This window comes from Heterodontus francisci, chromosome 20 (genome assembly GCF_036365525.1).
Source record: "Heterodontus francisci isolate sHetFra1 chromosome 20, sHetFra1.hap1, whole genome shotgun sequence".
Lineage (NCBI taxonomy): Eukaryota > Metazoa > Chordata > Chondrichthyes > Heterodontiformes > Heterodontidae > Heterodontus > Heterodontus francisci.
Window position 1 is genome coordinate 31,267,418 of NC_090390.1, and position 25,572 is coordinate 31,292,989.

General features: G+C 48.7%; 1 protein-coding gene across 1 annotated transcript in view; it reads right to left on the reverse strand.

The window, feature by feature from the left end:
- Positions 1 to 25,572, reverse strand: part of asah2 (N-acylsphingosine amidohydrolase 2) — a 137,809-nt gene that overhangs the window by 68,357 nt on the left and 43,880 nt on the right. Inside the window, exons 6-8 of the mRNA XM_068052503.1 lie at positions 22,426 to 22,602; positions 10,285 to 10,412; positions 7,792 to 7,869 (exon numbers count right to left, since the gene is read on the reverse strand). Of these exons, the coding sequence (XP_067908604.1) occupies positions 7,792 to 7,869; positions 10,285 to 10,412; positions 22,426 to 22,602 (383 nt within the window). The remainder of the gene's footprint in view (positions 1 to 7,791; positions 7,870 to 10,284; positions 10,413 to 22,425; positions 22,603 to 25,572) is intronic.

Sequence of the window (25,572 nt, forward strand, 5' to 3'; positions counted from 1 at the left end):
TTGCTTTCTTTTTTGAAAAATGCATTTTGAAGTGTTGTGCCTTCAAGAACTTCCTATTCTATTTATTCTGCACTAAACCTTGGCATCCTTAATTGTGATATTTTGGCAAGAGTTAATGAGAAATGTGTTGTATTTATTAAAACAACATTCAAACTCTGTGAAGTTCCTCTGTAGTACCTAGTGAGATGCTGGAGGGATGGTTGAACAGTATGTTTCATTAGCACATTCCCCTCACTGAGGGGAAATAATCTCTGAAAAAAGAACTTGTATTTAAAGCAGCTAAATGGTCTCCTGTGGGCTATCATTTTCTGAATCTATATTGTACCTTTTACATTCTCAGGACATCCCAAAGTGCGACACAGCCCATGAAGTATAGTCAATATTGTAATGTAGAAAAGTAGAACTGTGTGCACAATGAGATAAATGAGCAGATAATTTGCTAGTATAGTTGGTTGAGAAAATAAATGTTGGTCAGAGTATTAGGAGAACTCGCCATTCTTCTTCAAATAGTACCTGTTACTCCCATCTGAAACAGAAAATCGGATCTTGATTTAGCATCTTCTCCAAAAGATGGCACCTCTGACAGTGCAGCGCTCCTTCAGTATTACACTGAAGTGCCGAGATTATGACCTTAAATCTCTGAATTTGTGATTGAACATATTCTAAATCACCTTCTGATTCATAGGAGAGTGCTACCACTGAGTCAAGGATGGGACTTTGAATGTTGACTTCTTTATTTTTGATAAAAGACCTTCAGTCTTAACAGTAAATCCATAATCAGGACTCCATGAAGAATTATATTAAGCAAAAAGCTGCTTAATAACTAACAATGATACAACTAGTAATGGAGCCAAGAACTATAACTGATGCCAATTGACCATGCCTATGTCTCTTTAATTCTAATATTTAAGGATAAGAGTTCAATAATGCAACAAGTACATCAATGGCTACACTTAGTAATATGCTTTCAAGAACATAGCTTTAACCAGTGATTGACAGTTAAGTATGAACAACAACTCCATAAAACATATTAAAATTGGTAGGAGTCAGAATAGCAGAAATTTTAAGTGTACCTCACCAGTCTACATAATGTACATATTCTTGGGTTCAGGTCAGCAGCCATTCCCATAAGTAGACCTTATTAGGAAATTAAATAATTAGAGGAGTCAACAATTAGAGGGACAGAAGATCGAGGGTCCCAGACAGTATGATGCTTCCTGATGTCAGGGTGAGAGACATATCGAACTGACTTGATAGGATATTGTAGAAGGAAGGGGAGGATCCAGTTGTTGTTTCCATGTTGGGATGAACAACATAGGGAAGAGGTGGTAAGTGGTCTTGTTTACAGAGTACCAAGAACTGGAGCTAAATTAAAGAGCAGGACCTCAAGGGTTATAATCTCTGGATTATTGCCCAAGCCACGTGCAAATGGTATAGGGTTAAGTAGATTAGGGAGGTGAACACGTGGCTGAAGGAGTGGTATGGGAAACATAGGAGCAGGAGTCGGCCATTCAGCCCATCAAGCCTGCCCCGCCATTCAATATGATCATGGCTGATCATCCACTTCAATGCCTTTTTCCCACACTATCCTCAATAGAGGGATTTCATTTCATGGGGCACTGATACCAGTACTGGGACAGGAAGGAACTGTACAGTTGAGACAGGCTCCACCTGAACCGGGCTGGGACCAGGGTCCAAGCAGAAAAGATAAATAGGGCAGTCACAAGGACTTTAAACTCGTAAATGTGGAGGGAGAGCTCAGGTGGGAAAGGTAGTATAAATAATAGTTCAAAAAGAAATGAAAGAGAAGAGAGCAAAGTAACAGTCAGAAATTGTGTGTGTTAGGCACTGCAGGTGAGCAGAAAACTGAAAGATGCGAAGTAAATAAATCAGGAGAGAAATAAGAAATGTGTGAGTAGAGCAACAATAGAGTAGATGGACAGGTTAGGGTGTGTGGCCCAATAAGTGTTCTTTATACAAATGCACAGAATATAAAGAACAAATTGAATGAATGGTAGGTGCAAATTCAACTTAGAGGGTACGGCATGGTGGCCATTACTTAGATATGACTGCAAGATGGTCAGGACTGGGAACTGAATAGAACAGGTTATAAGGTCTACAGAAAAGATAGGGAAAATGGTAATAGGGATGGAGCAGCATTAGTGATTAAAGATTAAATAACTTCAATGATAAGAGATGATATAATAAGATGTAAGCAGGCAGTGGTGATTTAACAGGTAGAATTAGGAAATAGAAAAGGATGTAAGACTGGTGGGAATTGTGTGTAAGCCCTTGGTAGCAGCTGTGAAATGGCAGAATGTGTTAATACAGAGATTAGACAAGCATGTCGTAAAGGAAAAATTGTTTTAATGGAGGATTTTAACTTTCAAATAGATTGGTATAAACAGATGAGCTTATGTCAGGAAGGTAGCAAATTTCTTGAATGTGTTCAGGATAGTTTGCTGCAGCAACATGTACTAGAACCAACAAGGGGGCAGGCCATATTTGATAATAATGAGCAATGAGCCAGATTTAGTTCACAGCCTAACGCTGCATGAACATTTATTTAATAGCGACCATAAAATTATTCAATTCAATGTTGTCTTTGAAAGGGAGAAAAGCAAAACAGCTACTAAGATTCTAGATTTAGGTAAGTCTAACTTTAATGGGATGAGGCAGAGACTGTCCACAATAAACTGGGCAACATAGGTAAAACAACAGAAGATCAGTGGGAGGTGTTCAAAAAAGAATTTTTGATACTGAACCTGTTTATACTTCTAGGGAGCAAGAGCTTGACTTGCCAAAGGAAAGGCATAGATGATTAAAGAGATAAGGAACAATTGAAAATTGAAGGAAGAGATTATAAGAGTGAAACAAATAGCACAGACTGGAAGAGATACAAAGAACAAAAAGGAATATGACAATAAACTTGTAAGGGATCTCAAAATCAACACAAAAACATTTAAAATTATAGGAAAATTAGGAAAAAGAGGGTTGTTAAAAACTGACTGGTAATATTATGAAAATAAGGAAATGGTGGACATACTTTGTACCAGTACTTACAGGGAGGAAAAGAATAATATGCAGGACCTCCCAAGAAAACGAATATTAAATCAAAAACCAAAATTAGCATAAGCAAATTAACAGTAATGAAAATAATTCCACTAAAGAGTGACAAATCCCCAGGACCAGATGGTTTTTATTCCTGGGTTTTAAAGGAATTATGTGAGAACATTACATATGTCCTAACTATGATTTTCCAAAATTCTAGTGATTCAGGACCTTCATTTAGGTTGGAAAATTGCACATCACTCCACTATTTAAAAAAGGTGGGAGAGGGAAACCAGGGAATTCTAAACTGTTTAGCACAACATTTGTTGTCAGGAAATTACAAGCGTCTATAATTAAAGATGGAATGACTGAACACTTCAAAATTTTCAGCTGCTCACAGAAAGCCAGCATGGATTTGTAATGGATAGGTCATGCCTGATGAACCTGATTAAATTTTTTGAAGAGGTGATTGAAGTAGTGGACAAGGGAATGTCTTTGGGTATTATTTATATGGACTTCCACAAGGTATTTGATAAAGTCCCTCATAAGAGACTGTTTGCTAAAGTTGAAGCTCATAGAATTAAGGGCAAATTATTAACTTGGTTGGGAGATTAGCTGAGCAGCAAGTGACAGAGAGTAGGGATAATCAGCAGATACTCCAATTGGCAAGATTTGACTAATGGCATCCCACAGGGATTGGTCTTGGGGCCTCAACTATTCACTGTATTTACTAATGTCTTAGATGATGGGATAGAGAGCCACATGTCCATGTTTGCCGATGACATAAATATAGACAGCATTGCAAGCAATGTAGATGGAAGTATAAAATTAGCAAGTGATATTAATAGATTAAGTGAATGGATAAAATTGTGGCAAATAGATTTCAATACTGACAAATGTGACTTATAAAGGATAGGTGAGGGTATTTTCTAAATAGTGAAAAGCTAGATGAATTGAAGGTCCAAAGATGCCTAGGGGTCTCTACATAGGTCATTAAAATGTCATGAACAGGTACAGAAAATAATCAAACATGGAATTTATATCCAGAGGACTAGAATAGAAGGGGGTAGAAGCCATGCTTCAGCTATACAAAGTTCTGGTTAGACCATGCCTGGAGTACTTTGTTCAGTTCTAGGCACCATACCTTAGGAAGGATATATTGGCTTTGGAGTGCATGCAACACAGATTTACTAGAATGATATCTGGACTCCAAGGGTCAAATCATGAGGAGATATCACACAAACTAGGGTTGTATTCCTTGGAACTTAGAAGATTATGGGATGATGTGATCAAACTTCTCAGGTTATTAACATGTTCTGATAGTGAGAAACAATAGCTGCTGGTTGAGGGATCTAGGATTAGAGGGAATAGCCTAAAAATCAGAGCCAGGCATTTCAGGAGTGCAGTTGGCAAACACTTTTACATACAAAGGGTGATAGAAGTTTGGAACTCTTTTCCGTAAACAGCAGTTGATGCTGGATCAATTGTTAATTTTAAATCTGATATTGTTAGGTTTCTGATGAGTAAAGATATACAGCAATTTGGGCAAAGGTGGGTACATGGAGTTATGTCACAGATCAGCCATGATCTGATTGAATGGTGTAACAGACTTGAGGGACTAAATAGCCTACTCCTGCTACCATGGACCTCTGAACCAGAGTGTGCCTTTACCGACTCAATATCTAGGCAAATGAAGCCAGTCCCTAGCTCCAAATAAATGTTGCCGTTGTCTTTGTACTCTAGCTTACTGGAATCTATCAGATGCCACCTTGTGATCTTTTGTTTTCAATAGGAAAGGGAATATACACTATCAGGCTGTGGGTTAAGCTATAAATTAACCAACAAATGTATTTAACATTAAACAGGTAATTAAACAGTATAAAGAGTATATTGTAGAAATTACAAATTGTCCTACTCACATATTGTCAAAACACAGGATGCTGCTCATGTGTTCTCATCAAAAAATTTATCCTACATATACAGTCACTCAATTTTCATGCGGCAAAACAATCCCACAGAGCCTCTGCCTAGCTCAGAATCCATTAAAAACTCTTATCGCTCATAACCACACTAGTTTGAGCATTTGCAATGTTCAAAGACAGACAATATTTCTAGGCCAAACTTGATCCTCCTGTGTGTCAGTGGCTTCAAAGTGAATAGTTTAGCCATTAAGACATAATCAAGTCACCCAGCTTCATCCTGGCCAAGTATCCACATGAAATGTGGACCTACAGTTCTCTAGTAGGGGAGTAGAACTAGTTGGTAGCTCTTTCAAAAAGCCAGCAGAGGCAGAATGGGCTGAATGGCCTCCTCTTGTGCTGTGATTCTACTATTCCATATCAGGTGGCAGAGACTGTGTGTTATTGCCTTCTTCAGCAATAAGGGACTAAAAATCGTGAGTTGAAAGGTAATCAAAGAGTGGGTTTTTTATTATTAAGTAATGGGTTTACAAGAGAGCCCTATAACACACCTGTGATCAGGTGTCTAACACAACTCAACTAAGCTATTACCTATTGATTGATGTCATTTCCTTTGATGATGTGTATAGTACTCAGACTGTTAAAGTGGTATCACAACAGAGAGTTAATTTCTCCAGCTAAACCTGGTTATGATCCCAAAACTACCATAATGAGAAAAAGAAACAATTTGCATTTTTATAGCTTATTTCATGGCCTCAGGGCATTCCTAAGCATTTCAGAACCAATTAACTAATTTTGAAGTGTATTCACTCTTATTTTGTAAGCAAATTAATTTGCACACAGGTCCCACAAATTGCAAATGAAATAAAAGGCTGGCTAATCTTTTTTAGATTAGATTAGAGATACAGCACCGAAACAGGCCCTTCGGCCCACCGAGTCTGTGCCGACCGTCAACCACCCATTGAGACTAATCCTACACTAATCCCATATTCCCACCAAACATCCCCACCTGTCCCTATATTTCCCTACCACCTACCTATACTAGTGACAATTTATAATGGCCAATTTACCTATCAACCTGCAAGTCTTTTTGGCTTGTGGGAGGAAACCGGAGCACCCGGAGAAAACCCACGCAGACACAGGGAGAACTTGCAAACTCCACACAGGCAGTACCCGGAATTGAACCTGGGTTGCTGGAGCTGTGAGGCTGCAGTGCTAACCACTGCGCCACTGTGCCGCCTGTTTTGATGGTGTTTGCTGAGGGATGAACTTTGGCTAGGATATTCGGAAAACACCCTGCACTTCTTTGATTGTGCCATGGGATCTTTATGTCCACCTCTCCGGTTTCCTCCCACAGCCAAAAGACTTGCAGGTTGATAGGTTAATTAGCCATTATAAATTGCCCCTAGTATAGGTAGGTGGTAGGGGAATATAGGGACAGGTGAGGATGTGGTAGGAATATGGGATTAGTATAAATGGGTGGTTAATGGTCGGCACAGACTCGGTGGGCCGAAGGGCCCGTTTCAGTGCTGTATCCCTAAATCTAAAAAAAAATCTAAATCTAAATCTTCATGGGGCCTTGTTTTCACGTTCCATTTGACCACAGTGCCTCCAATAATGTGGCACTTCCTCAATACTGCACTGGATTGTCAGCCTAGATTAAACCTATCATGGGGATTAGACCCACAGTCTTCTCAGTTAGGACAAGAGTGCAACCATTGAGCTAATCTAAAAGGAACAAAGCTTATAATATAATAAAAGCAAAATAGTGCAGATGCTGGAAATCTGAAATAAAAACAGAAAGTGCTGGAAAAACTCAGCAGGTCAAGCAGCATCTGTGGAGAGAGATATCGAGTTAACGGACTAAATTTTACGCCCCCCCACCCCCCCCAAAGAGCGGAAAGGTAGGTGGGAGGGGGTGCGTAGAATGGAGCGAGAGGCTCAGGGGGTCTTTCACAACCTGCTCACACCTCCGCTGCCATGTAACGCAGGGCGGCGGTGGCAAAAAAACGCTCCGCCCATCCCAGGCCAATCAAGGCCCTTAAGTGGCCAGTTAATAGCCACTTAAGGGCCCATGCCCATCACCATGGGGATTTTACCCTTGGCTGGTCAGGCGGCTTAGGACTGAGAAAAGCTGCCTGACAAAAGCAGGCAGCTTTCTGACAGCCTGGTGGGTGGCCCTCCTGATCAGGCACCCTGTGCCTGATGGAGGACCGCCCCCGATGCCCCAACCACCCCCAACACCCCATCCCGTCCCCCCAATCGACCACCTTGTTTCGCCAAGGCCCAACCAATCACCCCTAGCGAGGCCCCAAAAACTTACATTCATTCTGTCGCCATCCCCCCTCTTTTTGCAATGGCTGGGTTGCATTCCCAGCAGTGACCACTGCTCCCGGTGGCGCTGCTGGGACAGAGAGCTGCCAGCCTGCTGATTGGCCAGCAGCTCCATAGGGTGGGACCTCCTGCCTCAGTGAGGTGTAAGTCCCGCCTCAGACCAATTAAAGGCCCGGGGACCGCAAAATGCAGGCTGGATCCCCAGGCTAGGCGGATGCAGGTTCGCCACCGACCTTTCAGTCAGTGGACAGTTCCTGTCCGCTGAGGGCAAAATTCAGCCCAACGTTTCAGGCCAGTGACCTTTCATCAGAGCACATATAATATAATATAATTCCTCATAAACAAATATGCTTAGTTTTTGACAACATTCCCAATATAAAATTAGGCTTATGTTGATCCAGAGCCTGCAAGTTTAATTATTGCTGTCATCACTGTTCCCAAAAGCCCAGCTCAAAATGTGATTGTTAATGCTGTGGAAATCCTGTACCTGAGAGTTCCAATGCCATATCCGTCTAGATCCACCATTTTGAGTAGGACCATTTCTTTGTCTGTATTTGATGTGTACCTATGTAAATGACAGGACTTAAATACATTATGGCACAAACCTTATTTCATTTTTTTATATTTGTTTAATTTAAAAAATTCAATCCCTTTATCCAAGTCTTTAATCATCTCACACAGAAAAATGTAACGTAATAAAAGGATGTTGTCTCCCATCTTATTTTCTGTAAATCAAACAACTGCAAGCTAATTCTGAAGAGCATCGAATCTCAGGACTGGCTGGGAAGCAATAACTGGAGCCTTGATAAAGGTATATTCTCATTTTAATTGGGTGAAGCTGCTCACAATTAATGCAGTTTCCATTGATATTACACTCCTGGAAAACTAAAGGTACTGTCAAGGACGTAAGTTTTTAAGAAGCATTTTGAAGGCATAAAGAGAAAGAGGAGTAGCAAGCCAAAGCGGGTTTGAAGGGCAATTGCTGAAAAATATACTCCTGGTAAGCAGCAATGGATATTCAGAGGAATAGAGGATGCAAGCTGTGGTACAGACACATGCAGAATTCCCCGGGCAGGGCGGAGCAAGGTCATGGTAGCATTTTTTGATGAGGATCCTGGAACTGACTCGCTGGGACTTTTGGGATTTTGGAGATGATAAAACTATTAGAACTTTGTGTGAGAAGACTCAGACCACATGCTAATTTCAGAAAAGAAGTTATCATGAAGCAGAGTGGTAAATTACATTGGTGCGTCAGTTCACTGTGCCATCTAGTGCATCTTAACATGCTGAAACGCTCAATTATTTTTGAAGTGCTGTGATGTTGTTAAGCAGACAAACATGGCAGCCATTCTGTGTCAGCAACATCCCACAAACAGCAACAGGAAAGACTTGCATTCATATAGCACCTTTCAAAACCTCAGGATGTCCCAAAGTGCTTTATAGCCAATGAAGTACTTTTAAAGTGTAGTCACAGTTGAAATGTAGGGAAGACACTGTAGTGTCAGCCTAGGTTTTGTGCTCAAGTTAATGGAGTGAGACTTGAACCCACAACCACTCACTCAGAGACAAGAGTGTTACTGATTGAGCCAAAGCTGACACCTAAAGGTCACGTGTAAAGGCTGGCTTACTTGGAGGTGTAATGTAACAAAGGTTATTGTTATTTTCTTTTAAATCATGAATGAGGCATTTGTGACTCTAGTAGTTACTCGGAGCATAGCCTCAGATGTGTCTCGTCTGTCTGCAGCCTATGCCATCTCATGTATAAAAAAGAACGTGAGTCCTGATCTCTAATGAATAAAATTGTAATATGTGCATTCTGCAAATGTAATGTTTTCCAAAACAATTGGAATAGTAAATAATTAGGAAATCTGTTTAAATGAAATGGGTTTAATTTTTGAACAGCAGTAAATACAGAAATTGTTCATACTGTCAGGCAAAATGTGCATCAAGTCACTAGATGGAGCTATTGTCTGCTACTTTGAGCAATGTTAGTGACAGTCAGGAAACCATGGAGGAAAAAAAGCAACTCGAATTTAAGGGAAAAATAATTTGATATATTACACTGTAAGCTTAAGGATTTGTGGGGCTTGAATTTCATTCATGTGCGGACATCCTTAAAATATTTTGAACACTATCAGACTAATGACTGTACAGATATTTCAGAGCATAATCCTTACATAAATGTTGGTATTGCTCCAGTAAATTCATGATGATAGAAAATCTGTAAGTCATTTTAATGGATAATTGAATAACTATCTCAAGCATCATTAATTAATTGACCTGTGGTTACAATTGCTATGATTACAATTAGATAGAATTGTACAGCACAGAAGAACGCCATTTGGCCCATCATGCCTGTGCCAGCTATTTGAACCATGAAAACTGTTTCAACAACTTACTGTTGCGAAAAAATATTTCTTTCAGTAATTACCATTACATGGGGAGGCGGTGGTGGTGTAGTGGTAATGTCATTGGACTAGTAATGCAGAGGCCCAAGCTAGTGCTCTGGGGACATGGGTTCAAATCCCACCATGGTGAAATTAGAATTTAATTAATAAAAATCTGCAATTTAGGAAAAAAAGCTAGTCTAATGGTGACCATGAAACCATTGTCAATTGTTGTAAAAACCCATCTGGTTCACTATGTCTTTTAGGGAAGGAAATCTGCTGTCCTTACCAGGTCTGGCCTACATGTGACTCCAGACCACAGCAATGTGGTTGACTGTTAAATGTCCTCTGAAATGGCCTAGCAAGCCACTCAGTTCAAGGGCAGTTAGGGTTGGGCAATAAATCCCATGAACAAATAAAAAAAAATTATATTTCAAAAATGCTTTAAAATACATATTACAGGCATTTCCCATTGAAAAGAAAGAAAATGCATACAGTATTTGCCTTGCTTTCACTCCTCATATAGACTTCCAGATTCTTTATCAACTACACATAAGACAAGTGTTCAGCTGATTCCTATTTCCATTTGGTACCTGGCTCGTTCTGCTACTGGATTCTGCAAGTAAGAATAGGGGCTCCTGTTTATGCTGCTGCCTTCTACTTCTCCCTTATTTATAAATATTTTTCCTGCTTTCATGTTCTTGTGTGCGATATCAATGCTCTGAGGGGAAAAGGGAATAAAAAAGATAAATTTAATAGCACTTAAATGCAGTGAAGATCAAAATTGCCCAAGTTATACCATTCGAGGTTCATAATAAACATTTGGAAAAGATGTTTAGCATATTTGGGAAAGGAAGTTTGCTCCTGTGATCCTGCTATTGAAAGGTTCTAATTTCAGCTTCAAGAGGGGTTCAACGTCTTCCACATTGAGAGGGAGTGAAAAATCAAAGGGCAAGTTAGTCCATTTTGCTCTCAGTATCTGGAAGAACAGAGATATTGGTGAAGGCCTGGAGAAAAGCATCATGCATTCCCTCTTAGTTAGGAAATTTTATTGACAGTAGGAGATACCAAGGGGAAGAAAGCGATTTACACTTGGGAATATACCACATTTTAGAAATAACTTCCTTCCATATAATTTCATTCACTCAGACTAAAATTTTTTCAACACTTTTTTTGCTCAGAAAAATGATAATTTTATATCTAAAGTAATTCAGTATTACATTATTCGTAATGTACATACAAATTAGTAAGAACAGGAAATGGCCATTAGATTCAACAAGCCTTTTCCATTTAGTATAAAATTAAATGAAAGCAATAAGCTTTCCATTATCTGAGAGGCATTTTTTTCCAATTTAGTTTCATCATTTTTCTGAGTGATGATAGCAATGGGTAATTATGGAAACATTCCATTGAAAATATATTCGGCTGCATTACTTTTCTGGAAATTTCATCCTATAAAAATTATTTTCTTAAATGTGATACAAGGTGAAAAGCTGTTGCTGTCACAAATGACTCAGCAATAAAGAAGGTACATAACACAAGGCCACCTTGTCTAGGATGCATCGTGTTTCATTCTGTAACACAGCACTCTCAGGGTTAAAAAGAAGGTACAATCACAGAAAATGGCCCAGCTTGATTTGATACAATAGCTGCAGATATAATTATTGTATCTGGTCAAGTATTCTAAGAGGTCGGGCCATTCAATCCAAATGCAAGCATATGGTTTGCAGTATTTGCCTATATGTTTGATTGGCATCGCTCCAAATTTGAGCCACACATATTTAAATATCTTATGCTCTATCATTTTTTTGAGAAGTATTTCTTACCTGGTCTTGCAAAAATGGAGTAGTCCATTAAAAGCCATCAGAGAGAGAGAGAGATAAGGCCAATTGGAGATGCCATAAATAGTCAGTGGCAATTAATCTTTAGATTAAGAAGAAAGAAAGATAGAGAGCGAGCGAGAAAGGAAGAAAGTGAAAGGGGAGAGAGAGAGAGAGAGAGAGAGAGAGAGAGAGAAAGAGAGAAAACAGGAAAAGAACTTGCACTTCTATAGTGCTTTTCATAACCTCAGATTGTTCCAAAATGCTTGACAACCAATGAGGTACTGTTGAAGTGAAGCCACTGTTGTAATGTAGGAAACACAGCAGTCAGTTTGTGCACAGCAAGATCCCACAAACGCCAATATGGGAATGATCAGATAATCTGTTTTGGTGATGCTGGTTGAGGGATCAATACTGAAGACCAGGAAGGACCCTCTGCCGTTCTTTGAATACTGCCATGGGATCTTTTACCTGAGAGGGCAAACAGGGCCTCAGTTTAACATCTCATCTAAAAGACAGCCCAAATTGTGCGCTCAAGCCTCTGGAGTGGAATTTGAATCCACGACCATCTAACTCAGAGGCAAGAGTGCTACCAGCTGAGCCATAGCTGACACCTAAAGGACATGTGTCCAGGCCAACTTCCAAGGCAGCTCTACGAAACAGACATGACTGTTATTTTCTGTCTTCTGATGAGAATGGTTAAATTTGTAAGAACTATAAATCTAGTGTGTTCTATTCACTTAAACACATAATGGTTATTAACTCAGTTTGGCGGTTTATAACCTGAATCACCTATCAGTGAATGGATAACTCGATAGCCTTCAGACAGGAAGGAAGATCATGTGAGGGCACCTGATATAATCTGTAAATTGAAGTGCAGTCATCAGGATTTCCTGTTTGATCCTTGGCCTCCTTACCTCAATATTGGGCAGGAAAAGGCATAGCCTAGTTGCTAGGGAGCAAGGGCTTACCTGAAAAAATATCTAGAGTTAAAACTCCAACCGTTAACAGTAACTATTAAATGAAACACTCCATCTTGAGTGACAAATCTCTAAATTAGGTCACTGAAAACTTTCATAATTGGTATGATACTATTTGCAGCTGTGCCTGATTAAGTTATAATATGATACTGAACATTAATCTACCTATATAATTACAGGCTAATGCACATCCAGAGTGTGTGGAAAGGTGGTAGTCACAGTGATTTCACATGCAAAGTGACTGTCAAATTTGGAAAGGATGACGTGAAAAGTGTTTTGTTGTACTCATATTTGATTTGTTCAAATGTCATTGACAAAAAGAAAATCATCTTAACTTCAAGTTGCTGAATTTTTTCAATTACTATTGAGCACTTGAAAAACTACCAATGAAGAATCAGCAAATGTTCTGGGAAGTTATGGGAGTTTGAAAGCTAATAGTCACTGATGGGAAGCGGCAATAAGCCTCTACCTCTTTGAAAGTCAAGCTTTTTTTAATCTTAACCTTCCTTACTTCAGGCTCAGGATCCCTTCCTTCCCCATTTCACTCTGTGGCTCAGAATAGGACCATGCTAAGCATCATAACCACACTGCAGGCACCGCAAGTGGACCCACGACCCAGAGACTGATGGATCAAAACCAACCCTGTAACAACTTTAAGTGTCACTGTATCTTGGTTGGTAACACTCTTGTTCCTTAACTCAAAATTCAGTTGCATAGCTTCCATACTTTAGGCTCGATGGGTGTCGTTTCAAGTCAAAAATGACATTCATGCTGCACGCACACACTTCTGGTATGGGTCACACTGGAAACCACTTTGAGCAGGTTGTTAGTGCGGGCACTGGGAGCGTGCACTGGGTGAGAGAGGGGAGGGAGTGGATGGGGAGAGGGGAGGAGGGAGGAGGAGGGAGGAGAAAGGAGGAGGAAGGGAGGAAGGGAGGAGGGGAGGAAGGGAGGAGGGGAGGAGGGGAGGAGAGGAGGAGAGGAGGAGAGGGGAGAGGGGAGTGGGGAGGAGAGGGGAGGAGGAGGGGAGGAGAAGGAGGAGCGGGAGGAGGAGGAAGAGAAGGGGAGATGGAGGGGGAGGAGAAAGGGGAGGAGGAAAAGGGGAGGAGATGGGTGGGTGAGGAGGAGGAGGATGGGTGAGGATGAGGGGGAGGAGGAGGGGGGGAAATGGGGAGGAGGAGGGGGGGAAATGGGGAGGAGGAGGGGGGGGAAATGGGGAGGAGGAGGGGGGGGAAATGGGGAGGAGGAGGAGGGGGGGGAAATGGGGAGGAGGAGGAGGGGGGGAATGGGGAGGAGGAGGGGGGGGGAAATGGGGAGGAGGAGGGGGGGGAAATGGGGAGGAGGAGGGGGGGGAAATGGGGAGGAGGAGGGGGGGGGAAATGGGAGGAGGAGGGGGGGGGGAAATGGGGAGGAGGGGGGGGGGAAATGGGGAGGAGGAGGGGGGGGGAAATGGGGAGGAGGAGGGGGGGGAAATGGGGAGGAGGAGGGGGAGGAAATTGGGGAGGAGAGGAGGAGGGGAGGAAATTGGGGAGGAGGAGGAGGAGGGGAGGAAAATGGGGAGGAGGAGGGGGAGGAAATGGGGAGGAAAATGGGGAGGAGGAGGGGGGAGGAAAATGGGGAGGAGGAGGGGGAGGAGTAAAATGGGGAGGAGGAGGGGGAGGAGTAAAATGGGGAGGAGGAGGGGGAGGAGTAAAATGGGGAGGAGGAGGGGAGGGAGGAGGAGGGGGAGGAGAAGGGGGGAGGAGAAGGGAGGAGGGGGAGGAGAAGGGGGGAGGAGGAGGGGGAGGAGGAGGGGGGAGGAGAAGGAGGGAGGAGGAGGAGGGAGGAGGAGGAGGGGAGGAGGGTGGAGGAGGAGGAGGGAGGAGGAGGAGGAGGAGGGAGGAGGAGGGAGGAGGAGGGGGAGGAGGAGGGGAGGAGGGGAGGAGGGGGAGGAGGAGGGGGAGGAGGGGGAGAAGGGGAGGAGGAGGGGGGGAGGAGGAGGGGAGGAGGAGGGGGAGGAGGGGAGGAGGAGGGGGAGGAGGGGAGGAGAGAAGGGGGGAGGGAAGGGGAAGGAGGAGGAGGAGGGAAGGAGGAGGAGGAGGAGGGGAGGAGGAGGGGAGGAGAAGGGGAGGAAGGGAGGAGAAGGGGAGGAGGAGGAGGGAGGAGGAGGGGGAGGAGGGCGGAGGGAGGGGGAGGGGAGGAGGAGGGGGAAGGGGAGTGGGAGGGGGAAGGGGAGTGGGAGGAGGAAGGGGAGTGGGAGGAGGAAGGGGAGTGGGAGGAGGAAGGGGAGGGGAGGGGAGAAGGAGGGGATGAGGGAGGGGAGGAGGAGGGGAGAGGGAGGGGAGAAGGAGGGGATGAGGAGTGGAGGAGGGAGAGTGGAGGAGGGAGAGGGGAGGAGGGAGAGGGGAGGAGGGAGAGGGGAGGAGGGAGAGGGGAGGAGGGAGAGGGGAGGAGGGAGAGGGAGGAGGGAGAGGGAGGAGGGAGAGGGAGGGGAAGGAAGAGGGGAGGAGGAGGAAGAGGGAAGAGGAGGAGGGGGGAAGAGGAGGAGGGGGGAAGAGGAGGAGGGGGAAGGGAGGAGGGAGGAGGAGGAGGAGGGGGGAGGAGGGGGAGGGGAGGGGAGGGGAGGAGGGGGAGGGGAGGAGGGGGAGGGGAGGAGGGGAGGGGAGGAGGGGAGGGGAGGAGGGGGAGGGGAGGTGGGGGAGGGGAGGAGGGGGAGGGGAGGAGGGGGGGAGGAGGGGGAGGGGAGGAGGGGGAGGGGAGGAGGGGGGAGGGGAGGAGTTGGAGGGAGGAGTTGGAGGGGAGGAGTTGGAGGGGAGGAGTTGGAGGGGAGGAGTTAGAGGGGAGGAGTTGGAGGGGAGGAGTTAGAGGGGAGGAGTGGAGGGGAGGAGTTAGAGGGGAGGAGTTAGAGGGGAGGAGTTAGGGGGAGGAGTTAGAGGGGAGGAGTTAGAGGGGGGAGTTAGAGGGGAAGGAAGAGGGGAGGAGAAGGAAGAGGGGAGGAGGAGGACGATGAGGGAAGAGGAGGAGGGGGGAAGAGGAGGAGGGAAGAGGAGGAGGGGGGAAGAGGAGGAGGGGGGAAGAGGAGGAGGGGGGGAAGAGGAGGAGGGAGGAGGAGGGGGGAAGAGGAGGAGGGGGAGGAGGGAGAGAGGGAGAGGAGGAGGGGGAGGGGAGAGGAGGGGGGGGGGAGAGGAGGTGGGGGAGGGGGAGGAGGGAGGGGATGAGGAAGGAGGAGGAGGAGGGAGGTGGAAGAGGGGAGGAGGAAGAGGGGGGGAGGAGGGGGGGAGGAAGAGGGGGGGAGGAAGAGGGGGGGAGGAAGGGGGGGGAGGAAGAGGGGGGGAGGAAGGGGGGGGAGGAAGGGGGGGGGAGGAAGGGGGGAGGAGGAAGGGGGGGAGGAAGGGGGGGAGGAGGAAGGGGGGGAGGAGGAAGGGGGGAGGAGGAAGGGGGGGAGGAGGAAGGGGGGGAGGAGGAAGGGGGGGGGGAGGAGGGGGGGGGGAGGAAGGGGGGGGGGAGGAAGGGGGGGGGGGAAGGGGGGGGGAGGAAGGGGGGGGGGAGGAAGGGGGGGGAGGAAGGGGGTGGAGGGGGGAGAAGGGGGGGAGGAGGAAGGGGGGGGGAGGAAGGGGGGGGGGAGGAAGGGGGGGGGGGAGGAAGGGGGGGGGGAGGAAGGGGGGGGGGGGAAGGGGGGGGGGGAGGAAGGGGGGGGGAGGAAGGGGGGGGGGGAGGAAGGGGGGGGGGGAGGAAGGGGGGGGGGAGGAAGGGGGGGGGGGAGGAAGGGGGGGGGGGGAGGAAGGGGGGGGGGGGAGGAAGGGGGGGGGGGAGGAAGGGGGGGGGGGAGGAAGGGGGGGTGGGGGGGGAGGAAGGGGGGGGGGAGGAAGGGGGGGGGGGAGGAAGGGGGGGGGGAGGAAGGGGGGGGGGAGGAAGGGGGGGGGGAGGAAGGGGGGGGGAGGAGGGGGGGGGGGGGAGGGGGGGGGAGGAAGGGGGGGGGGAGGAAGGGGGGGGGAGGAAGGGGGGGGGGGGAGGAAGGGGGGGGGGGAGGAAGGGGGGGGGAGGAGGAAGGGGGGGAGGAGGAGGGGGGGGAGGAGGGGGGGAGGAAGGGGGGGGGAGGAAGGGGGGGGGAGGAGGGGGGGGGAGGAAGGGGGGGGGGGAAGGGGGGGGGAGGATGGGGGGGGAGGAAGGGGGGGGGAGGAAGGGGGGGGGAGGAAGGGGGGGGGAGGAAGGGGGGGGGAGGAAGGGGGGGGGAGGAAGGGGGGGGAGGAGGGGGGGGAGGAAGGGGGGGAGGAGGGGGGGGGAGGGGGGGAGGAAGAGGGGGGAGGAAGAGGGGGGAGGAAGAGGGGGGAGGAAGGGGGTGAGGAAGGGGGGAGGGGGTGAGGGGGGGGTTGGGGGGGTGGTGAGGGGGGTGGAAGGGGGGGTGGAAGGGGGGGGAAGGTGGGGGGAGGAAGGGGGGGGAGGAAGGGGGGAGGAAGGGGGGGGAGGATGGGGGGAGGAAGGGGGGGGAGGAGGGGGGGAGGAGAGGAGGAGGGGGGGTGGAGGGGAGGGGGGGAGGGGGAGGTGGGGGGGAGGTGGAGCGGGAGGAGGAGGGGGAGGAGGTGGGGAGGAGGTGGGAGGAGGAGGGGCAGGAGGAGGGGGGGAGGGGGAAGAGGGAGGTGGAGCGGGAGGAGTGGGAGGAGGAGGGGTAGGAGGAGGGTTTAGGAGGAGGGTGTAGGAGGAGGAAGAGGGGAGAAGGAAGAGGTGATGAGGGGAAGGAGCAGGAAAAGGAGAAGGGGGAGGGGGAGGAGGAAGAGGGGCAGGAAGAGGGGGACGAGGGAGAGGGGACGAGGGAGAGGGGGACGAGGGAGAGGGGGACGAGGAGAGGGGGACGAGGGAGAGGGGGACGAGGGAGAGGGGGACGAGGGAGAGGGGGACGAGGGAGGGGAGGAGGGAGGGGAGGAGGGAGGGGAGAGGAGGAGGAAGAAGAGGGGGAGAGGAGGAGGGGTAGGAGTAAGAAAAGGGGGAGGGGAGAAGGGGGAGGGGAGAAGGGGAGAAGGGGGGAGGGGAGAAGGGAGAAGGGGGGAGGGGAGAAGGGGAGAAGGGGGGAGGGGAGAAGGGGAGAAGGGGGGAGGGGAGAAGGGGAGAAGGGGGGAGGGGAGGAAGGGGAGAAGGGGGGAGGTGAGAAGGGGAGAAGGGGGGAGGGGAGGAAGGGGAGAAGGGGGGAGGGAGGAGGGGGGAGGGGAGGAAGGGGAAGGGGGAGGGGAGGAAGGGGGGAGGGGAGGAAGGGGAAGGGGGGAGGGGAGGAAGGGGAAGGGGGGAGGGGAGGAAGGGGAAGGGGGGAGGGGAGGAAGGGGAAGGGGGGAGGGGGGGAAGGGGAAGGGGGAGGGGGGGAAGGGGAAGGGGAAGGGGGGAGGGGGGGAAGGGGAAGGGGGAGGGGAGGAAGGGGAAGGGGGAGGGGAGGAAGGGGAAGGGGGGAGGGAGGAAGGGGAAGGGGGGAGGGGGGAAGGGGAAGGGGGGAGGGGGGGAAGGGGAAGGGGGGAGGGGGGAAGGGGAAGGGGGGAGGGGGGGAAGGGGAAGGGGGAGGGGGGGAAGGGGAAGGGGGAAGGGGGGAGGGGAGGAGTTGGAAGGGGGAGGAGAAAGGGGAGGAGAAAGGGGGAGGAGAAAGGGGGAGGAGAAATGGGGGAGGAGAAAGGGGGAGGAGAAAGGGGGAGGAGAAAGGGGGAGGAGAAAGGGGGAGGAGAAAGGGGGAGGAGAAAGGGGGAGGAGAAAGGGGGAGGAGAAAGGGGGAGGAGAAAGGGGGAGGAGGGGGAGGAGAAAGGGGGAGGAGAAAGGGGGAGGAGAAAGGGGAGGAGGGGGAGGAGAAAGGGGGAGGAGAAAGGGGGAGGAGGAGGAGGAGGGGAGGAGAAAGTGGGAGGAGGAGGAGGAGGGGAGGAGAAAGCGGGAGGAGGGGAGGAGAAAGCGGGAGGAGGAGAAAGCGGGAGGAGGAGGGGAGGGGAGGAGGGGAGGAGGGGAGGGGAGGGGGGGAGGGGAGGGGGGGAGGGGAGGGGAGGGGAGGGGAGGGGGGGAGGGGAGGGGAGGGGAGGGGAGGGGAGGGGAGGGAGGGAGGAGGGGAGGAGGGGAGGGGAGGAGGGGAGGAGGGGAGGAGGGGAGGGGAGGGGAGGGGGGAGGGGAGGGGGGGAGGAGGAGGTGGGAGGGGAGAGGGAGGGAGGAGGGGGAGAGGGAGGGAGGAGGGGGGTGTGGTTGGGGGGAGGGGGATGGGGAGAAAGGGGGAGGAGGAGAAAGGGGGAGGAGGAGGGGAGAAGAGGGGAGGAGGAGGGGGGAGGAGGAGGGGGAGGAGGAGGGGGGAGGAGGAGGGGGGAGGAGGAGGGGGGAGGAAGGGGACGAGGAGAAGGGGGAGGAGGAGGGGGGAGGAGTGGGGGAGGAAGGGTAGGATGAGGGGGAGGAGGAGGAGGAGGGAGGAGGGGGTTGGAGGAGGGAGAGAGGAGAGGGGAGGAGGAGGAGGGGTGGGAGGGAGAGGAAGAGGAGGAGGGGGAGGAGGAGGGGGAGGAGGAGGGGAGGGGGAGGGGGAGTGGGAGGGGGGAGGAGGGGGGAGGAGGGGGGAGAGGGGGAGGGGGGAAGAGGAGGAGGAGGAGGGGGGAGGAGGGGAGGGGAGAGTAGGTGCGCTTGCTATCCTGGCAGCAGTCATTCTGTGCCAGTCCGTGGTACCATCACCATTGGAGTCACCATGAGAGGCCACAGGATGGCTATTAAGTGACAAAGTTTATCTACTGACCATCTCACAACTCCGTGTGCGCGACCCACACACATGTGGATGGCATGTTTATAACAAAAACAATGCTCACACATGAAATGGTATCAAGCAGATCATTGGGATGCTTAAGCAATGCTTCCGCTGCCTGAATCACACTGAGGGAGCCCTGTAGTACTTTCCAGAGTGCATGTCATGTTTCCTTGTGATCTGCATTGCATTCTGCACTGTAGCATAAGAGGCTGAAAGGGTTAATGGTTGATTCAGTGTACGGAATACCTCCCACCATGATGATGTGAGAGAGACTGGAGGGAGACACAGCGTGGCTTCACAGTCTGATGTAGAGCTCTAAATAGTTAGAATGAAATAAAGAGTTCATGTTCAAAGTACAGAAGACTCAGTAATCTCTCTAAGCTGGACTAAGTATATTAAGCTGGCAGCGGACAAACCAAACATAGAACATGCACAAGCATCATGAGGCATAGCCTTTATCACTAGGAATATGACAAGCAGCTGAAAAGAAGGAGGAAGAGGAGAAGAGGAGGAGGATGAGGAAGGTGGGAGGCAACCAAGAAATCCCCTTTCCGGCCTTTGTGCATTCTCTTAGTGCCTGTCTTCCATGTGCCTTTGTCTGATCTCGTGCTCCCACGCAGTGCTATCTCAGTGGCTGCAGCCTGGCTGGTGCAAGGCTGCTGACTTCCATTGGGGCGGGATTGCAGATGGCCTTGCACAACGCTCTCGCATAGCTTTGGCCCTTGAAGTTCTGGTTCTGCACTGCACCACCTCAACACGGCTGGCAGCAGTCTGGGCTGGCTGTCAGACAACAGCAAGGGCACTGGTGGACTCACAGTGGTGAGAGGATGAATGCTGTCATTCTGAGGGGGTTTTGTGCTCCCTGGAGCCACTACCACTCCCCCAGGGCGGCCCCTCAGCAATCCTAGTAATCTGTCGTAAGCCAGATTGCTGGCCTCGTGTGACACCGGCAAGCACCTTTGAGCACTGGTATCCACAGTTAAGATGGCAGCAGTCTGAGCCGTTGTGGCAACAAGCTGAGCTTTCACTGCAGCACTCAGACATTGGGTAGCTTCTGCATGTGCCGCAATGGAAGCTGAGACACTGGTCATCAATGCTGCAGCATGGTTGGGTCCACAATGTTCTCACGGAGTTGGCCACCACTTCCACACTGGAAAGGAAGAGTCCCAAGGCCCGTGGAAAGCCATGTGCAAGACTCCTCAATGCTCCTTGACAGTGGCAGCTGGCTTTCTGACAGCCCTGCCAATTGACCGAGCATTTCTGTGTGTGCATACCTATCACCTTTTTCCTGTAGGCTGCTGCATTGAAGTCCTCATTTGAGTTCTCTGCAGCAGAACACGTGTGCAACCTTGCCCTCCAGCAAGCAGGCACCTTGCTGCATGCCAGTCCTGCCCAGTGTCTCACCACAGATAGATCCTGCCTTAAAGCTACCCTCTAAAGTACTCACAGTGTCAGTTTCTGAGCTGGTGGTTGCGAATGTCAGAGCAAGTGATGGTGTTTCTTCATCATCAGTCCCTTCTTCTTCTTCCACTGTTGCCTGGCCAGGTTGCAGTTCTTGGGTATGTGAAAAGAGAAAGGCACAAGGGTAAGGTTGTAGTGAGGGGAGAAGGGAGGGAAAAAGAGAAGTGCCTTCTTAAATCATCTGCAGATGTAAATCAGAAGAAATTGTGGGATGAGGGGAAAGTGGGATGAGAGGAGGAGGATTTGGTATGAGGGAACTTTCAAATCTTTGATCCTTTCAGTCCTGCACTGCTGGCCATGGCTTCAAGCATGGCTGCTCCAATGATGGCGAGCACCATCTTCTCCACCGGAATGAGGACATACTGCCCTGCCTTCGCCGACTGGTTAGCTCCTACTGCCTCCAGTTGTGCTTCATCTTGTCCTACAAGAGAGAGGGAAGTGTGACAGAAATATGTCTGGGTGATGTGACTGTCATGGTTGAATAGCTGGCAATGGCTGCAAGCAATGAGATATGGGTATGAGGCTTGCAGCAGTGCTAAGTGTGTAAGGGTGAGATGAAGCTATGAATGCGAAGTTTGTGTCTTGGCTGAAGGAGTTTTCTGGAAGTTGAGAGAAGGTGAGGTGGTGAATTGAGCAGTGTGTGAGGCTAGTGGTGCAGTTGGTAGGATATGGCATTTGAAGACACATTGACTGACTTTGACCACTCATGTAAGGTCATTGAACCTCTTGCAGCATGGTATCCAGGTCCTCAGGGCTATACAGCTGACATTGGCCACAATGGTTACCTGCTCCCACTACCTTTACAATGTTTGTCTGGAAGGCCTCCTGGCCCCCTGTGGATTAAGAACCTCAGCTTCCTGTGCTGCACTGGAAAACCTTAGTGCCTGCACTCTGCCATGTTGTGTCATTTTTGTGCCTTTCCCAAGTCAAACTCATTCGTAGAATGATTTCCAGAACCTACTCCAGTTTAAATGCCCCCCCCGCCACCTCTTTATGACATGGTGGTTGGCTTTAGGTAGTGCTAGCTAGCTTGACCTTGTGCTATCCCTCTCACGATTTTGCTTCCCCTGCACAGGCATGCAGCCACTCAGCAGCACGTTTAGTGCTTGTCTGCACACTGCAATTATGTAGATGAGCAAGTAGCATGATGTTTGCATGCCACCTGCATTGGAACAAACAGGCATGGGTAAACAGTGCGTCGTGCTCTCCTCATCCATTTTCGGGGGTTGTCCAATTTTGCCCCCGAGTCACAAAAGTTATGTGCTCAAATTCCATGACAAACTTGAGCACATAATCTAGGGGAGCACTTTAATGAAAGATTATTGCATTTTCTGAAAGGCCATCTTTTGGATGAGCTGTTGATCTGAGGTGCTCAGGTGAATGTAAAAAATCCGTGGCAGTATTTGAAGTAAAGCAGGGAGGTTTTCTGGTGTACTGGCACACATTTTTGCCTCAACCAACACTGCGAAAAACAAATTATATGATGATTTATTCATTTACTGTTTGTGCATAATTGCCACCATTATAATAGTGACAACATTTCCAAAGTAATCTATTGGTTGTGATGCACGTTGGAATGTTCTTTCTTTATCCATGAGCAATGCCATAGGACATGATATAACTTTAGAGCTACATTTTACTAGTCATTCAATATCCCCTGGCTAACGTTAGTGGTGTACACGAAATGAGAAACAATTACACCTAAATATATGGCCATCATCACACACTAAAATACAGTGGAGAATCTCTAACCTTTATTATGCCATTAATTAAGGCATTGATGGATGGTTTGATGTAGCCTTTGCTTGTGATCAGGCAGAGAGTGTACTGAAAATAGCCTGCAGGGCCAGAGTGGGTATGAATTCCACTCAAGACAACATTGTCTTGTCTGTAGAGATTCCCGTACTTGCTCTTCAGTCTTTTTAGAACCTAAAATAGACAATGGTTCTCTTATGAGACATAAATAACACAACTAGCTTTGTGAAAAGAAAGCATATTGATTAACCGATTGCTGAGTTTTTTTGAATCAGAAGGCAAAAATAAGAAGATACAGAATCTAGATACTCACTTTTAAGACTGAACTGATCAGACACTAACAGATTGATCTATTTAGAGCTTCCTGTAATTTTATCATTATGGAACAATGGGACATCAAGAACATAGTTTCGGTGACTGCAGCTTTGATAGTAGCGGAGGTGCGGGAGCGGGCTTACAGCTGCGAAGTCAATTTCAGTGTAAGTTGAAAAGTAAATTCCCTGCTGTTTTCGGAGGACCAGGGGACTGCTGGGTAAGCAAAAACTATATATTTGGGTGGTGGCTGTACCCGAGACACTACATGTGTAGTGTCTCCCACCCACCCTCCTCCTCTAACCAAAAGAAAGGACTCTGGTGTGTTGATAAGGTAAGCTTTTTATTTAAGAAGTTCTGTCCGTTGGATTGCTAACCTAACAAGTTTTGACTTTTTTTTTGGTTTTTCAGTAGATTTGTTGGGAATTTAGAATAGTGGGAATGGAAGTTAAGGCATGTTCCTCCTGCAGAATGTGGGAGGTAAGGGTTGCCAAGAGTGTCCCTGCTGACTGCATCTGCAGGAAGTGCACCCAACTCCAGCTCCTCGAGAACCGCGTTAGGGAGCTGGAGCTGGATGAACTTCGGATCATTCGGGAGGCGGAGGAGGTTATTGAGAGGAGTTATGGGGAGGTAGTCACACCTCAGGTAAAAGAAGTAGGTAGATGGGTTACCGTCAGGGGAAGGAGAGGGAACCAGCAGGCAGTGCAGGGATCCCCTGTGGCCGTTTCCCTCAACAACAGGTATACCGTTTTGGATACTGTTGCGGGGGACGACTTACCAGGGGTAAGCAATGGAGTACAGGTATCTGGCACAGAGTCTGTCCCTGTTGCTCAGAAGGGAAGGGGGAAGAGGAGCAGAACATTAGTCATTGGGGACTCCATAGTTAGGGGAACAGATAGGAGGTTCTGTGGGAACGAGAGAGACTCACGGTTGGTATGTTGCCTCCCAGGTGCCAGGGTTCGTGATGTGTCGGATCGTGTTTTTGGGATCCTTAAGGGGGAGTGGGAGCAGCCCCAAGTCGTGGTCCACATAGGCACCAACGACATAGGTAGGAAGAGAGATGGGGATTTAAGACAGAAATTCAGGGAGCTAGGGTGGAAGCTTAGAGCAAGAACAAACAGAGTTGTTATCTCTGGGTTGTTGCCCGTGCCACGCGATAGCGAAGCGAGGAATAGGGAGAGAGAGGAGTTGAATACGTGGCTGCAGGGATGGTGCAGGAGGGAGGGTTTTGGTTTCCTGGATAATTGGGGCTCTTTCTGGGGTAGGTGGGACCTCTACAAACAGGATGGTCTTCACTTGAACCAGAGGGGTACCAATATCCTGGGGGGGAGATTTGCTAGTGCTCTTCGGGGGGGTTTAAACTAATTCAGCAGGGGAATGGGAACCTAAATTGTAGTGCCAGTGTACAGGATGTTAAGAGTAGTGAGGTCAGGGATATGGTTACAAGGACGCAAGAGGGCACTGGCAAGCAAGAACCTGGTTTAAAGTGTGTCTATTTCAACGCCAGGAGCATCCGGAATAAGGTGGGTGAGCTTGCAGCATGGGTTGGTACCTGGGATCTCGATGTAGTGGCCATTTCGGAGACATGGGTAGAGCAGGGGCAGGAATGGATGTTGCAGGTTCCGGGATTTAGATGTTTCAGTAAGAACAGAGAAGATGGTAAAAGAGGAGGGGGTGTGGCATTGTTAATCAAGGAGAGTATCACAGCGACAGAAAGGACGTTTGAGGACTCGTCTACTGAGGTAGTATGGGCCGAGGTTAGAAACAGGAGAGGTGAGGTTACTCTGTTGGGAGTCTTTTATAGACCTCCAAATAGTTCCAGAGATGTAGAGGAAAGGATAGCGAAGATGATTCTCGACAGGGGCGAGAGTAACAGGGTAGTTGTTATGGGGGACTTTAACTTTCCAAATATCGACTGGAAATACTATAGTTCGAGTACTTTAGATGGGTCAGTTTTTGTCCAGTGTGTGCAGGAGGGTTTTCTGACACAGTATGTAGACAGGCCAACCAGGGGCGATGCCACATTGGATTTGGTACTGGGAAATGAACCCGGCCAGGTGTTAGATTTAGATGTAGGTGAGCACTTTGGTGATAGTGATCACAATTCGGTTAGGTTTACCTTAGCGATGGGCAGGGGACAGGTATATACCGCAGGGCAAAAATTATTGCTGGGGGAAAGGAAATTATGATGCGATTAGGCAAGATTTAGGATGCGTAGGATGGGGAAGGAAACTGCAGGGGATGGGAACAATCGAAATGTGGAGCTTATTCAAGGAGCAGCTACTGCGTGTCCTTGATAAGTATGTACCTGTGAGGCAGGGAGGAAGTTGTCGAGCGAGGGAGCCGTGGTTTACTAAAGAAGTTGAAGCGCTTGTCAAGAGGAAGAAGGCGGCTTATGTTAGGATGAGACGTGAAGGCTCAGTTAGGGCGCTTGAGAGCTACAAGCTAGCCAGGAAGGATCTAAAGGGAGAGCTAAGAAGAGCAAGGAGAGGACACGAGAAGTCATTGGCGGATAGGATCAGGGAAAACCCTAAGGCTTTCTTTAGGTATATCAGGAATAAAAGAATGACTAGAGTTAGATTAGTGCCAATCAAGGATGGTAGTGGGAAGTTGTGTGTGGAATCAGAGGAGGTAGGGGAAGTGTTAAATGAATATTTTGCATCAGTATTTACAGTAGAGAAAGAAAATGTTGTTGAGGAGAATACTGAGATTCAGGCTACTAGGCTAGATGGGATTGAGGTTCACAAGGAGGAGGTGTTATCAATTTTGGAAAGTGTGAAAATAGATAGGTCCCCTGGGCCAGATGGGATTTACCCTAGGATTCTCTGGGAA